Raw genomic sequence first — 12,933 nt, forward strand, 5'->3', positions numbered from 1 at the left:
ACCAACGGTGGGACACTTGAACTCGGGTGGGAGAGAGAGAGAGAGAGAGAGAGAGAGAGAGAGAGAGAGAGAGAGAGAGAGAGAGAGAGAGAGAGTCCTCTATAGGTGAAAAATGCCACTTTTAACCAAGGGAAGAATATGCTATCACATGTTTTCTCCTTTGGCTTGTTTAAAAAAGGTCTTTATTAAACCTTAAAGGACCTAGTCGTTGTCTTTCATATCACTTGTAAGGTGAAGGACCACGGATCCCTTTTAAAAGTTAGGGCAATAATGTCTTTTGATTGAACACCCTACGTAACACTAAAAACTAAGTCCTCTACATGTGAAAAATGGCACTTTTTAACAATATACTACCACATGTTCTCTCCTTTGCTTGTTTGAAAAATGCCTTTATGAAACCTTGAAGGACCTAGTCATTGGCTTGTGTATCAATTGTAATGTGAAGGATGAAGGACCCCTTTTAAAAGTTAGGGAAAAAGTCTTGTTTGATTGAAGTGTGACACTAAAAACTCGTCTAAAGCACTCTTTGGAAAAAAAGAAGAAGATAGTTTTCAGTTTGCACAAAACAAGCCTTTAGGGTTCCACAAAATGAGTCTAAAAATTGCTTTTTTGTATGCAACTCCGATTTCCCACTAGTCTAGTCTTAGCTACTATATATATATACTCACAACTAATTAAGGTTTATTTGTTTTGAGAGATTCGCTTAGTCTCTAATTGTATGTGGTGTAGGTGAAATTCCAAAGGGACAAGGACAATAGCCCAATGGGGGAGGTGGTATCCTCCACTATTGGGCTAATATGTGGTGTAGCTTAAATTCCAAAGGGATAAGGACAATAGCCCTCCAAAGGGACAAGGACAATAGCCCCCTGGCGACGGGACACGAGGACTGGTGTGTGTGTGTTGTACCTGCTCCTCCCAAAAAAAGAAAAGAGAGTTAAATTTTAGCAGGACACCCTCTGTTATATATCAAACACACACACACATACCCACGTCAAACACACACACACATACCCACGTCGCGTAGCCCTGATGGCATCGAACTTGAGTCCTCTCGCTGAAACCCTCCCCGTGGGCTCTCTTTTTCAAAATTTTAATCTATCCACTGAATTAAGGTAATGTTAAGTGGTACCTTGTATTAAGAAATACTTTATTTCCCTTCATTAATCTAAGGTAAGGAAGGAAGGTGCACGACGATGTCCTTTGGTCAATCATAGCATTGCCTTTGACTCTTTCCGCCTTTTGGGCATGAGCGCTCAGCGAACCCTTCACCTCCACAGACCAGGCTTCACCTGGCATCCACCTTGTTACCGTTGTCTTCCCATGGATTGATTGATTTCTTAAGCATTTGTGTGAATCTCTCTCTCTCTCTCTCACACACACACACACACAGTATTCCTCACTTGTTTTCAACACACACACACACACACATGATTTCTTGCCAAAAGTCTCTCTCTCATGCCACCCAAAAGCAGGTAAGGATGGAGAGATTTCATCGTCTTCATCCTCCTAGTGGGCGATCTCATCATCTGCATGATAATGGGCGACAATTTCCATGGCGCCTAGATTTCTTTCTCTTTTGGGCGATTTGTGGTGCAGCCTTTGGTGGTAATCAGTCTCATGTGTGGGCATCATCTCCAAGCAGCAGCAGCAGCAAGGCAGCAAGCTTTCCCAATGCGTATGCGACCATCCTGTACGTGGGCACCCCAAAAGACTACGAGTACTACATCGCCGCCCGCGTCCTCCTGCAGTCCCTAGCCGCCCACCGTGTGAATGCAGACCTCGTGCTCATTGCCTCCCAGGACACCCCCGCACCCTGGTTGCACTCCTTGTAAGTGCGCATTCATCATATTTTCTTCGCACTCATCAAATTTTGTGCATATATTTTTCTTCAAATCTTCTAATTTTTTCTCCATGCTTTCAAAAATCAAAATTTGAGTGTAGATGGATTCACTCCAAGTAGATCTTTTCCTTTCACTGCCTGCTGACCATTCTCACATGTGTGACTGCTTCCTGAGCATTCCCACATGTGTGTTGTGCATCCCTGCATGTGTGTTCACAACATTTTGCAGTGTGCAGGAAGGGGTCAGGGTTATTCAAGTGGAGAACATACCGAACCCGTATGCACAGCGGAATGGGTTCAACCATCGCTTCATGTACACTTTGAACAAGCTGCTGGCATGGAATTTGATTGAATACGAGCGTGTCATCATGTTGGATGCCGACAACTTGATCCTGCACAACATGGATGAGCTTTTCCAATGTGGGCAGTTCTGTGCTGCTTTCATTGACCCATGCATATTCCACACAGGCCTCTTTGTTCTACAGGCAAGCCCCTTGTTAAAAAGATCCAAGGTCTTTCATCACATCCATAAAAGTTCCATGCTTGAGATCTAATTAGTGCTTGTACTATCAAATGCAGCCGTCCTCGGATGTGTTCAATGACATGGTTCGACGCGTGAGCATGATGGCAGAAAACAGGGATGGTGCAGATCAAGGGTTTCTGGCGGCTTATTTTCCAGACATGCTGGACATGCCGATGTTCCGCCCTCCGAGCAATGGGTCCAGGTTGAGTGGACACTACCGTCTACCGTTCGGATACCAGATGGATGCTTCTTACTACTGTAAGTAACAACAGAGATCTTGTACAATTAACTTTTATCTTGAGATTGAAATGTGCATCATAGTTATTTGATATGCATGCCAGCAAGGGAGATGCATGCAAATACAGACAATGCCCCATTGGCCTCTGACATTATATGCCCTTGCTCCTTTTTTCCTCTCCAGATTTGCGGTTGAAATGGCGAGTTCCATGTGGACCCAACAGCGTCGTGACATTCCCGGGGGCATCTTGGCTTAAACCTTGGTATTGGTGGTCCTGGCCTGTTTTACCTCTTGGATTGGCCTGGCATGACCTGAGGGCATCCACCATTGGGTGAGAATTCTCAAGCACATTTTCGACTCAGCTTTGTTCTACTATCCTTATAATCATCTATTGATCGTATCCAAGAAGCTTGATTATCTTAGATAGTCTACGGTTCTCTGTCAAATGTAACTTATGATGGTATATATTGATGGCAGATATGAAGAGGAGCTCCCTGCCCTTGTTGGTGAGGCCATCTTTTACACAGCTTTGCTGATCACTGTAATGATCATGTGGCGCAGGCGACGCACCCAGCGGGCACAGCTCTGCAGCTTTTGCATACCCAGAACCTTGTGGGTAGACTATGGCTGTTACGTCCACATCTTTGTGGAGAAGATGATGACGCCCATTTGCATTGTGGGAAGCTTTCTTCTGCCAATGGCAATGGTGCCGATAACAGCACACCCTCTGAAAGGATGGGGGCTCTCCCTTGTGGGATCATTGGCGCTTCTCATGGGCACAATGCATGCTTTCCACTTGCCTGCAACTCCTGTATTGACTCCTTGGCTGTTATCTTTTGGGAGTCTGTTGGTTATGGCGTCACCTGGGTACACAAATGGGATGATCAGAGCCTTTGCTATCATGGGCTTTGCAGCTTTCTCCACTCCGTTCTTATGGTGGTCTTTGAGGGAGGTTACTAGGAGCAGGATTTTATATGTGGAGAAGGAACTCTCCAAATCTCAGTCTATTCTATTGAAAGTATATTAAGCCGTGTCTCAGCACTCCTCAAGCAAACCCCACTCGGAGATGAGAAGTATACTAAGCTTTGTCTCTGCACTCCTCAAGCAAACCCACTCGGAGATGAGAAGCTACCCCTACTGAATCACACTTACTATAGAGCGTCCAAGGAACAAAAAAGGAAAGACCCTCTGGATTGACAGGTTGCTCTTTACACTAAAAGTAAGGTTTGGAGGAGAGAGTCATATGATTGCAAGGCATGGGCTAACCAAATCATACAAGATATACAGGCTTGAGTATACACATTAAGTTCTTTTTGTGGTGGTGGTTGATGTGTGCATGCGCGCGCGCGTTCTGGGAGGCAGGGGTTGTGTGTGGTGGTGGTGGTGATGGAAGATAAACAGACTTATTGATCTATTCACAATGTAATGACATGCACAAAGACAAGATATTTACAACACACAATTGCTTTGCAAAGGTTTGATTATATTATTATGGCCTTGGGCATTCACATGTACATGAAGACTCTACAAGTCATTTTGTTTCTCTTGAAGTGGCACACGGCTTATTATTTGTCTATTGATATTAATTAATCAAAAGTTTGATATATTTGGTCTTAAGATATTGCTACTCTTACATAGTCATAAGTGGACTTCCTTGGATCCACATTTCCCTCTTATATAGTCATACCTTGTAGTTAAGAATGGGATGAAGATGATCTTTAATAGGTCAAGGAGTACCTTCTAGTATGCTACATACCTTAAAAGCCTCTTGATTGCTTGCTAATATTGGTGACTAGATTATGTATGAACCTAAAAAGTAAACTTGATGCAAAATAAATGTCCAAATGAGTGCGCGTGACCAAATATCTAACCCTATTGGGGATTGAACAATATGGAATAATTTGCATATTCTCCATTTTTGAAGATGATACTGGACATATAAAGACATCTCCATTCACACTCTTAAAACATTTGCATGGTTCACTAGGCATAAGTTATAACATTCAAATAAAATCCAACTATAATGCAAATCGGTTTCATTTGAAATTTGGTCTTGGTTTGTATATCTAATTCTCTTACAAAGTTGTTTACAAAATGCTGATTGAGCAAGTATTTAAGAACAGGAGGTCCATCTCATGCTATTCTTGTTCACTTGGAAGGGGTATAATTAATTGGTATTAAGCAAGAAGCAACCCACAATTGAGAGTTGATGTTGATTGGGCCTAAAGGTCCACCTCTCATGTTGTTCTTGTTCATTGGAAGTGGTATGATCAATTGGTATTAAGCAAGAAGCAACCCACAATTGAGAGTTGATGTTGATTGGGCCTAAAGGTCCACCTCTCATGTTGTTCTTGTTCATTGGAAGTGGTATGATCAATTGGTCTTGAGCAACAAGCAATCCACAGTTGCACTCTCATCTATTGATGCTTAGTACAAAGAACATCATTAAATGTAGCTTTTTGAAACTGTAGTACTTCAGTGGGCCCAAACTAACGGGCCCACCGAAGTACGTTGTGATGATATTTACAACAATTATCCCTACTTATGTGGTGAATTTAGGTAGAATTAGCTCGAATCACTTTGTATGGGGAATTATGTAACTCCAATATACTTCAAAGAGTTAGGAAGGGGTAATGAAGGGTATGGAATCATGACTTTTAGGTTATAAAATAATCATTATTACCTTTAGCTATTCAACTTGTAACACTAGTCATATTACTAGCATAGATGATGAAAGTTTTCCCAATGATAAAAGTTTTTGTAATGGTTTAACTTTTCGTTATCTTTGCCCCTAGCTTTGGAATCATAGATGAAATTGTGCCTACCGAGGTTTTCTTACAAAAGCCGAAGTGGCCTCTATAAACCCTTTGGTGGTCTTAGTAAGTCCTCTTGTTGGGATTTTCAAAGGGTTGTGTCAATGTGTTACTCATGTTGGATTTCACCTACACAAAGTAACTTTGAAGTGAAACTTTGAAGTGTTTCTTATGCATCAGAGTATTGAGACAAAGATTAGGAGCTACGTACCAACATCAAAGAATAACTTGAAAACACAATTAACAAGTATAAGAAAGAGGGAAATTTTTAAAGATTAGTGCTGTCATCCTCAAAAATTTGTTATGGCTTGAAAGCCATGTTGCCAATCTTGAATCTACAATGATTCCTTCTTGATTGAAGCTTGCATAATGTTCTTTGAAAATAAGGATGGGGTGTCCAGAAAGATATGTCTATCATGTCTTCAAACGTAACACTCATATAAAGATTATGATAGTAATACAAGATCTACTGCTCCCCTATTCATATCAAAGCACAATATCTCCTTATCAAAACTATCTATGGACTCCTTTTGGTTGAGAAGTACCACAATCAGCTTCATGAATCTACAAATGTTACGATTGCTGATTGGGTATTTTGTGCCAAGCTCATATTCATAGGAGAAGACCTCATCTTTGACTCTCTATGCTGTTGAAGCGTGCTGGATCTAAGAATGAAAAATTATAACATACATGATAGTTTTTCCTTTGCTCTATAGGTAAACTATGCTGATGTGAACCTCCTTTTAATTGGTATGTATAGAGGATTCACCCTTTGTGTTAGTAATTCCCTCACGGTTGTACCATTCTTGCAACTCGGTTGAATGTCTCCTCGTAGTCAATTTCATAGGTTTGCGCATAACCCTTGGCAACCTTATACGTGCTCATCATTGATCCATCCGAGCTATGCTTGACCTTATACCCCCACTTACATCCAATTTCCTTCTTTTCCTTAGGCAAAGGTAAGTCTAACTCCCATGTTGCATTTGCATCGAATGTTGCCATCTCCTCATCCATGGCATCTTCCCATTTTTTATTTCCAAGTGCACAAGTGGGCTTCAACTCATGTATTGTTTTAACCATGTAAGCATTATGATGGGCTATATACCCATTTTATCTCAACTTATCCACTGGATATCATACTCTTATAGACTTGCGTACATGTGGATCACTGCTTTTCAACACTGCTTTAGCTCTGTACACTTGGTGTACCAACAACTAGGATCCCAAAATCCTCATCAAGGCTTTGTTCTGAACCACTATCCCCATCAACAAATGAATGACCTACTAAAATATCAGGTATTATGAAAGGTCGATCCCAACCTTCTCTTTTCCCTTATGTCATATATGTGAATTTGCTGAATTTTTAGCACTTGTAGTACTTGTAAAAGCATTTGCTCAATGCTCCAAATTCATGTTGTTTCTACTACGAGTGACAGATGTGCTCTATTTTGTAAGACCCCCTTTATGAGGAGTAGCAATTGTGGAAGTACCTCAGCACCCACCCAACAGTTCCCAGTTTAGACACTCAATGGTCGGCAAGTGTGGCCAAATGGTTAGGAGATGACTTATGTAGACTTGGCACTCTACTAAGTAGGATGCATGCTTGTGCAGGCTATGTGACCGCATTGGTGAGTGGGACAGCAAGCCTAGGACACACTGTTCTCGAGTTACGAGGATTGTTTGAGGATCTAGATGGTCTCAAATGGTCGTGGGAGCCAAGGTCCTTAAGGAATTATGATGTAGTCCCAATCAGATGATGTGGTCAATTGGTCATTTTGGACCACGTTGTGGGCCGACGTGGTCAACCTACATTCCCATCGACCCTGGGTACTATATATAGACTAGTTTGGTAGCCTTAGTTCATCATCGAGTTCATTGTGTTCAAGCACTCTTGTAAGCAAGACATCCTGTGTCTAAAGTCTACCTATATTGCCATCAAATCACCTTACCTAGAGCACATGGGTGGGCGGATGCCATCGGTTTATAATCAAGTTTTTGGAAGTAGTAATATTGTTTACTCAACACTTCTTTCTATAATTCAATGCTTTATATTGTGTTGATCCAGCTTTTGCTACTGTGTATTCTTACAATACCACAAATGATGCATTAGAATTCCTGAATATCTTGAGATATTCACATTGAGAAAATTACTTTTTGTGTTGATAAGTTTAATGCATATTAGTACGGTAGACTATTTAGATGATGTTATGAAGTTAGTAAATCATGCAATTTGATAAGTTTATTATATGTTAGTATTATAAGCTATTTGGATTATAATACGAAGTAAGTAAATCATGCAATCTTTTAGATTTTTGTGGCATGAAAATCTAAGCATTTTTAGGGGGGGTGAAGGAGAGTATAAATTAAAGAATGGAGCATGATATTATGACTATTTTTAGACATGAGTTTGTAGGATTTTCTTCCCTTTGGGGTGTATAGCCAAGAGAGTCATAGTGCAGTTTGATTTAGAGACTGGAAAAAGAAAACTTGAACATGTTCATGGCATACATTAGAGAGGAAGACACTTTATGATAATACATGAAAGACATTGAGAGTGTGAAAGACAATGTTGATGTTTAAAACTTGCAACATTAGGTGATGACATAATCCCAAGAAAATGATAACAGCAACAAAAAAATAGGAGGCAAGAGTGGTACCCCTACCTTTAGGCTGTAAAGCAGCGAGATCGAGAGTTGGAGTGTGGAAGAGAGTAAGAATCAATTGATGAAGACGGTGAAGTAGAATTGAAATCAAAAGAGAAAAAGCAAAAATCAAGCAAGAACGAAGGATAAAAATAACTTAATTGTGCACAATAAGGATTTGGGGTGGTTTAACTCATTAACAGGATGGGTGACACATGTCACCCTCTGATTGGTTCATTTTTCATGCATGAATTAGATATTCACATCCAAAAAAGTTTATTATTTTGTTATTTTGACCAGATGTAGGTCCTTCTCACATCTTGCTAAAGCTTATTGTCACCCTAATTGACAAGATTGAAGCATTTTTTGGGCATGAAAAGCTTGAGAGTGAGCTTCCACTGGTTTTTCACGACTTTTGATTTTCATTCTTTTGAGGTGGTTTTGCAGTTCCTATGATCACTTGGATAGGGTGGTTATAATTTTCACTCCTATTGGAAGAGATTTTTTGGACATGAAAAACTCAAGATACTCTCACGACCGTGAGTATGTACGGGTTTTTCATGCCAACAATTAAACTTTTGAGTATCATGCTTTTGAGTTGATATTCTCATTCCTCTGACCATCTAGAGTGTTAAGCATGATTTTTAACTCTTTTGAAGTAACTTTTTTGGGCATAAATGATTTTTTCATGGCATGACTATTTGTGGAAAGTCATGCTTGAGCATTCCGTTTGTTTTCTCATAATTGGTTCCAAGGCTATAGGGAACTCCCTTTCCTTCATTTCATTTGAGTCTTATTTCCACTCTATCTTCAAGTCCCTATATCCACTTCCTTCTTTTTCTACCACGAGACGAGCAATAGTGCTTTGATGGAGATGCTCTTGCATCTCCTCTTCCAACCATTGGATGAAACTGGTTGTTGGATCCATGGCAAGATTTATTTTGGGTTCCTCCTCCACTTTTCTCTTTCCCTTGTTATTCATGGGACTGATCATTGATGACTTTAGTTCTTCACGTGTTCCTTCATTTTTGTCTGTCAAGACAGGTGTGGAATGTATAACTTCTTCCTCCAGACAAGTGTATGTGATATGCCTGTGGTGGTCACCTTGTCTTTATTGGGCTTACTTTCTTCTTTTTGTTGCCTCCTGACCTTTGTGTTCTTGTATTCTTGACCTTTACTTTTTTTTTTTGGGGCTTTTGGATCCTCTTAGGTATTTAGATCTTTATGGCTCCCTTGTAGTATGCCTATGTTGTTAGAACAGCCTTAAGCACCCACAACAGCTTTGGCTTCTTTTTGTCCGGTTTCCTTTCCCATTATAATTTATGAGCTAGGGATTTCTTCACTTTCTCTTTGGGTATCCAAACATATTTATTCCCTTTGTACTAAGAGCCTTGTGTCTTTAAGAGGTTTGTAGGAACCCATTGTTTTCTCCTTGGTGGTTGGGAGTGGTTGGAGAGATTACCATGCTTAGGCTTTGTACAGACCTCAGGGTTCTTTGATCATTGTGTGAGCTAGAACCACCTTCAATTTTTGCCAAGATGAGCATTTCTCAAGAGCTAGAGAGCAAAGTGGTAAGATCATTCTACCTCCCTTTGTTTGCATTAGGATGCTTTTTTCTTGGATCGTTCCTTCCATTGAATGAAGCAATCAATTGCACCAATCCGTGCTCTTCCATAAAACCTGCAAGCATAATATATACCTTTCTCGTCACATGGTTATTGTTGTTGAAAATGATTTGAACTTTTACCATACTTGCATGGAAACTACGAGCATTTGCATTTCTTGGTTTCAATTCTGGTTTCCCAAAGCTTCGCATGTTTCATAGGACATATGTAACTTGCTCATGTGTCAATTACAACTATGCTCATCTTATGGTTTCTAGCCCACAAACACTTGAATGGTGACCTTTGTAGGCTCAATAGTGGTAGATGTTGTCTTGTGATAATCTTCAAGTGCAGTGGATACTTGGTTATAGCTAAAGAAACCATCCAAGAAGCTGTAGGCTTCCTCAATGGTAACTCTCTCTAAACGTATTTAGTATATAACAATGGGTAATGATCTTTACATGTAGCTATAGGCTTCCTCACCGGCAACTCTCTATAAATGTGTTTAGTATACAACAATAATTAATGATCTTTACATGTGGTTGTACTAACTTTTTTAAGTCCACACACACTAACAACTCTCCATTTTTATTCGACACGATGATAATGGGTGATACCCAATCAGTGTGCTTGATTTCATAAATGAATCCCCCAGCATTAAGTTTACACAATGGAAAAATACTTGGGATCTATTTGATAAGGTCTTTACCTTATGATCTTGATCTGCCTATAATAGGATTGTGTTTGTACCACCTTAGGTGGTATCTTAGGTTATATTCCCTTTATGTCTAGTATTTCCAAGTAAAGCAATCCTTAAATTCTCTTAGCAAACCTACAAGCTCCTTTTCCTCATCCAGAGTCAGATCCTTAGCAATGAACACTTGTTTGGGATCCTCCCTAGATTTATCTAAGTCTACCTCCTTAACTTTTGTGCATTTATCATGTGAAATGCCTTCTTTTCCCTCCTTAGATCATTGAGCATTGAGGCAAAAAATTGTTCGGTCACTCACTCTATATGATTTATAGTGCTTAGGGAAACTTATTAAGTCCATTACATCATCTTCTTTTGCCTTGGTCTAGGCCAAAATCCATGGTCTCTCATTTAGCTTTTGATCTAATAAGTTACGCGGCTATGCCTTTCTGATCTAAAAAGTTGTGGCTCAACCTTCTTTGGAGATTGGAGTCTCTCTTTTGTTTTACGAAGGATAGTGAAATTTTCCAGTTACTCACCCTAATTCTCTGAAAATTTCTCATGCATCTTTATAGTGTCGATGTATCTTAGCCAATGTGCATCCATCCATTTACTCCATAACCTGTTGTTACATCTGGCATGAAAACGCTTTTGCCTTAACCATTTTATAATGCACTTCTAGAGATGATTTGCTATCAAATCATCTTGATAACTTTTCTTCAGAAACATCAGCGATGTTCCCAACTCTTATCATAAAGACAAAAGTCGAATAACCCTGCTTGGTTGTATCCAAATCCATGTACTTGGTTCCCCGACTAGGGAATACATTAATTGTTGACAACACATGCATCTAGTTTTTGCTAAAATTTAGAGAAAGGAGAGATGTATACATCATATCTTCCTCTCCATCTTTGTTAAAGAGAATACATGGAAAAAGAAGAGCTTGAGTTCCTTGCAAGCAAACACACACACACACAAGAAAGTGTAAGACACAAGAGAGAGATGTATGGCTGAATTTTCTTCTATCTTCTTCTCTTCTCTACAACCATATAACTAAAAGATAAGAGTACATACATAAAGGGAAAGAAAGTACATACATAAAGGGAAAGTACTCTCCTACAATAACATACAATGGTTAGTCCATAGTGTGAACTTGATTATATGAGTTGGTGCTATAACTATGCCATAACTCTAGAACTCCAAAGTGGTTTTTATCACATAGCTTGTCATCCCCACTGGCAACATATCAACCATAATCTCACCAACCATGCCAGTGGTATACGTGTGAAAGCTATCACCCAAGTGGGTCATCAATGTCTACCCCCTTACATAAAGTGAAAAATCTACATTGGATATCTGAAATCCGGTGGTGACAAGATACTCTCCGATATTGTTTGACCATGCTCTAGGTGCCTGCTTCAAGCCTACAAAGCTTTATGTAACCTACATACAAAATATGGGTATGCATCACTCTTATAACCTGATGGCTACATCAAGTATACTTCTTCTTGGAAATCACCATGCAAGAAGGCATTCTTTACATCCATTTAATGCAAATACCAACCTTTGCAGCAAATACCAACCTTTGCAGCAACCATAGCAGTGATGACAGCTGTCACGGTTGCCATTCTTGTGTGCAACTGGGCTCGATGTCTCCTCATAGTCAACGCCATAGATCTACGCATAGCCCCTCACTGAACCATAAGTTTTATGCTTAACCTTATACACCCAATTACATCCAATTTCCTTCTTTTCCTTAGGTAAAGACACTAACTCCCAACTTGCATTTGCATCCAATGTTGTCATCTCCTCATTCACGCCATCTTGCCATTTCTTATTTCCAAGTGCCTGCTCAGAACAAGTGGGCTCCAACTCCTATATTTCTTTAATCATGTAAGTATAATGATGGGTTGTATATTCATCATATCTCAACCTGTCACAATAGGGTACCTAACCCTCATAGACCTGTGTACACCTGGGTCACTGCTAGTGTCCTCAAAATAGCCTTGGTTCTCCTTACACCAGGAGTAACCACCACCGATGGAATGCCAAGCTCCTCATCAAGTGTTAACATCATTTTCAAGCATGGTTACGCTTCTTGACTCATTATTATGTAACCTGTCACAATAGGGTACCTAACCCTCATAGACCTATGTACACCTGGATCACTGCCAGTGTCCTCAAAACAGCCTTGGTTCTCCTTACACCAGGAGTAACCACCACAGATGGAATGCCAAGCTCCTCATCAAGTGTTAACATCATTTTCAAGCATGGTTACGCTTCTTGTAACTCATTATTATGTAACCACACTAAGCGCTTCATGAAAAAGATATATGGGATGATTGAGCTTATGACTTGTGTAATGCCAGTCGCACAAGAATGAGCGTAGGTGTACATAGAGCTAGGAAGTCAGTTTTGGGCCCCAATTGTAAATGGGCGACCGACCATTGTAAAAAGTGAGATAATGTATATAAGTGATTTATGAAATATGAAAAGGCACAATCCCATTATCACAATTGAGTTTTGCCTTCTCTCCCTCTCTCACTCTCTTGTGGCTATGGTGGTAGGCTTGTATTGGTTGA

At 40.0% G+C, this 12,933-nt stretch overlaps 1 protein-coding gene across 1 annotated transcript; it reads left to right on the forward strand.

Moving 5' to 3' along the window:
* The first annotated feature begins 1,281 nt into the window (after positions 1-1,281).
* LOC147629703 (putative glucuronosyltransferase PGSIP8) lies at positions 1,282-4,146 on the forward strand. The gene is made up of 5 exons (XM_086811248.1): positions 1,282-1,828; positions 2,070-2,325; positions 2,420-2,621; positions 2,785-2,932; positions 3,079-4,146. The coding sequence occupies exons 1-5, from the start codon at positions 1,428-1,430 to the stop codon at positions 3,626-3,628; spliced, it is 1,557 nt and encodes a 518-aa protein (XP_086667374.1). The 5' UTR covers positions 1,282-1,427; the 3' UTR covers positions 3,629-4,146.
* Positions 4,147-12,933: the final 8,787 nt, after the last annotated feature.

The sequence above is a fragment of the Cibotium barometz genome, chromosome 17 (assembly GCF_041138505.1).
Source record: "Cibotium barometz isolate CiBa-2024 chromosome 17, ASM4113850v1, whole genome shotgun sequence".
Taxonomy (NCBI): Eukaryota; Viridiplantae; Streptophyta; class Polypodiopsida; order Cyatheales; family Cibotiaceae; genus Cibotium; species Cibotium barometz.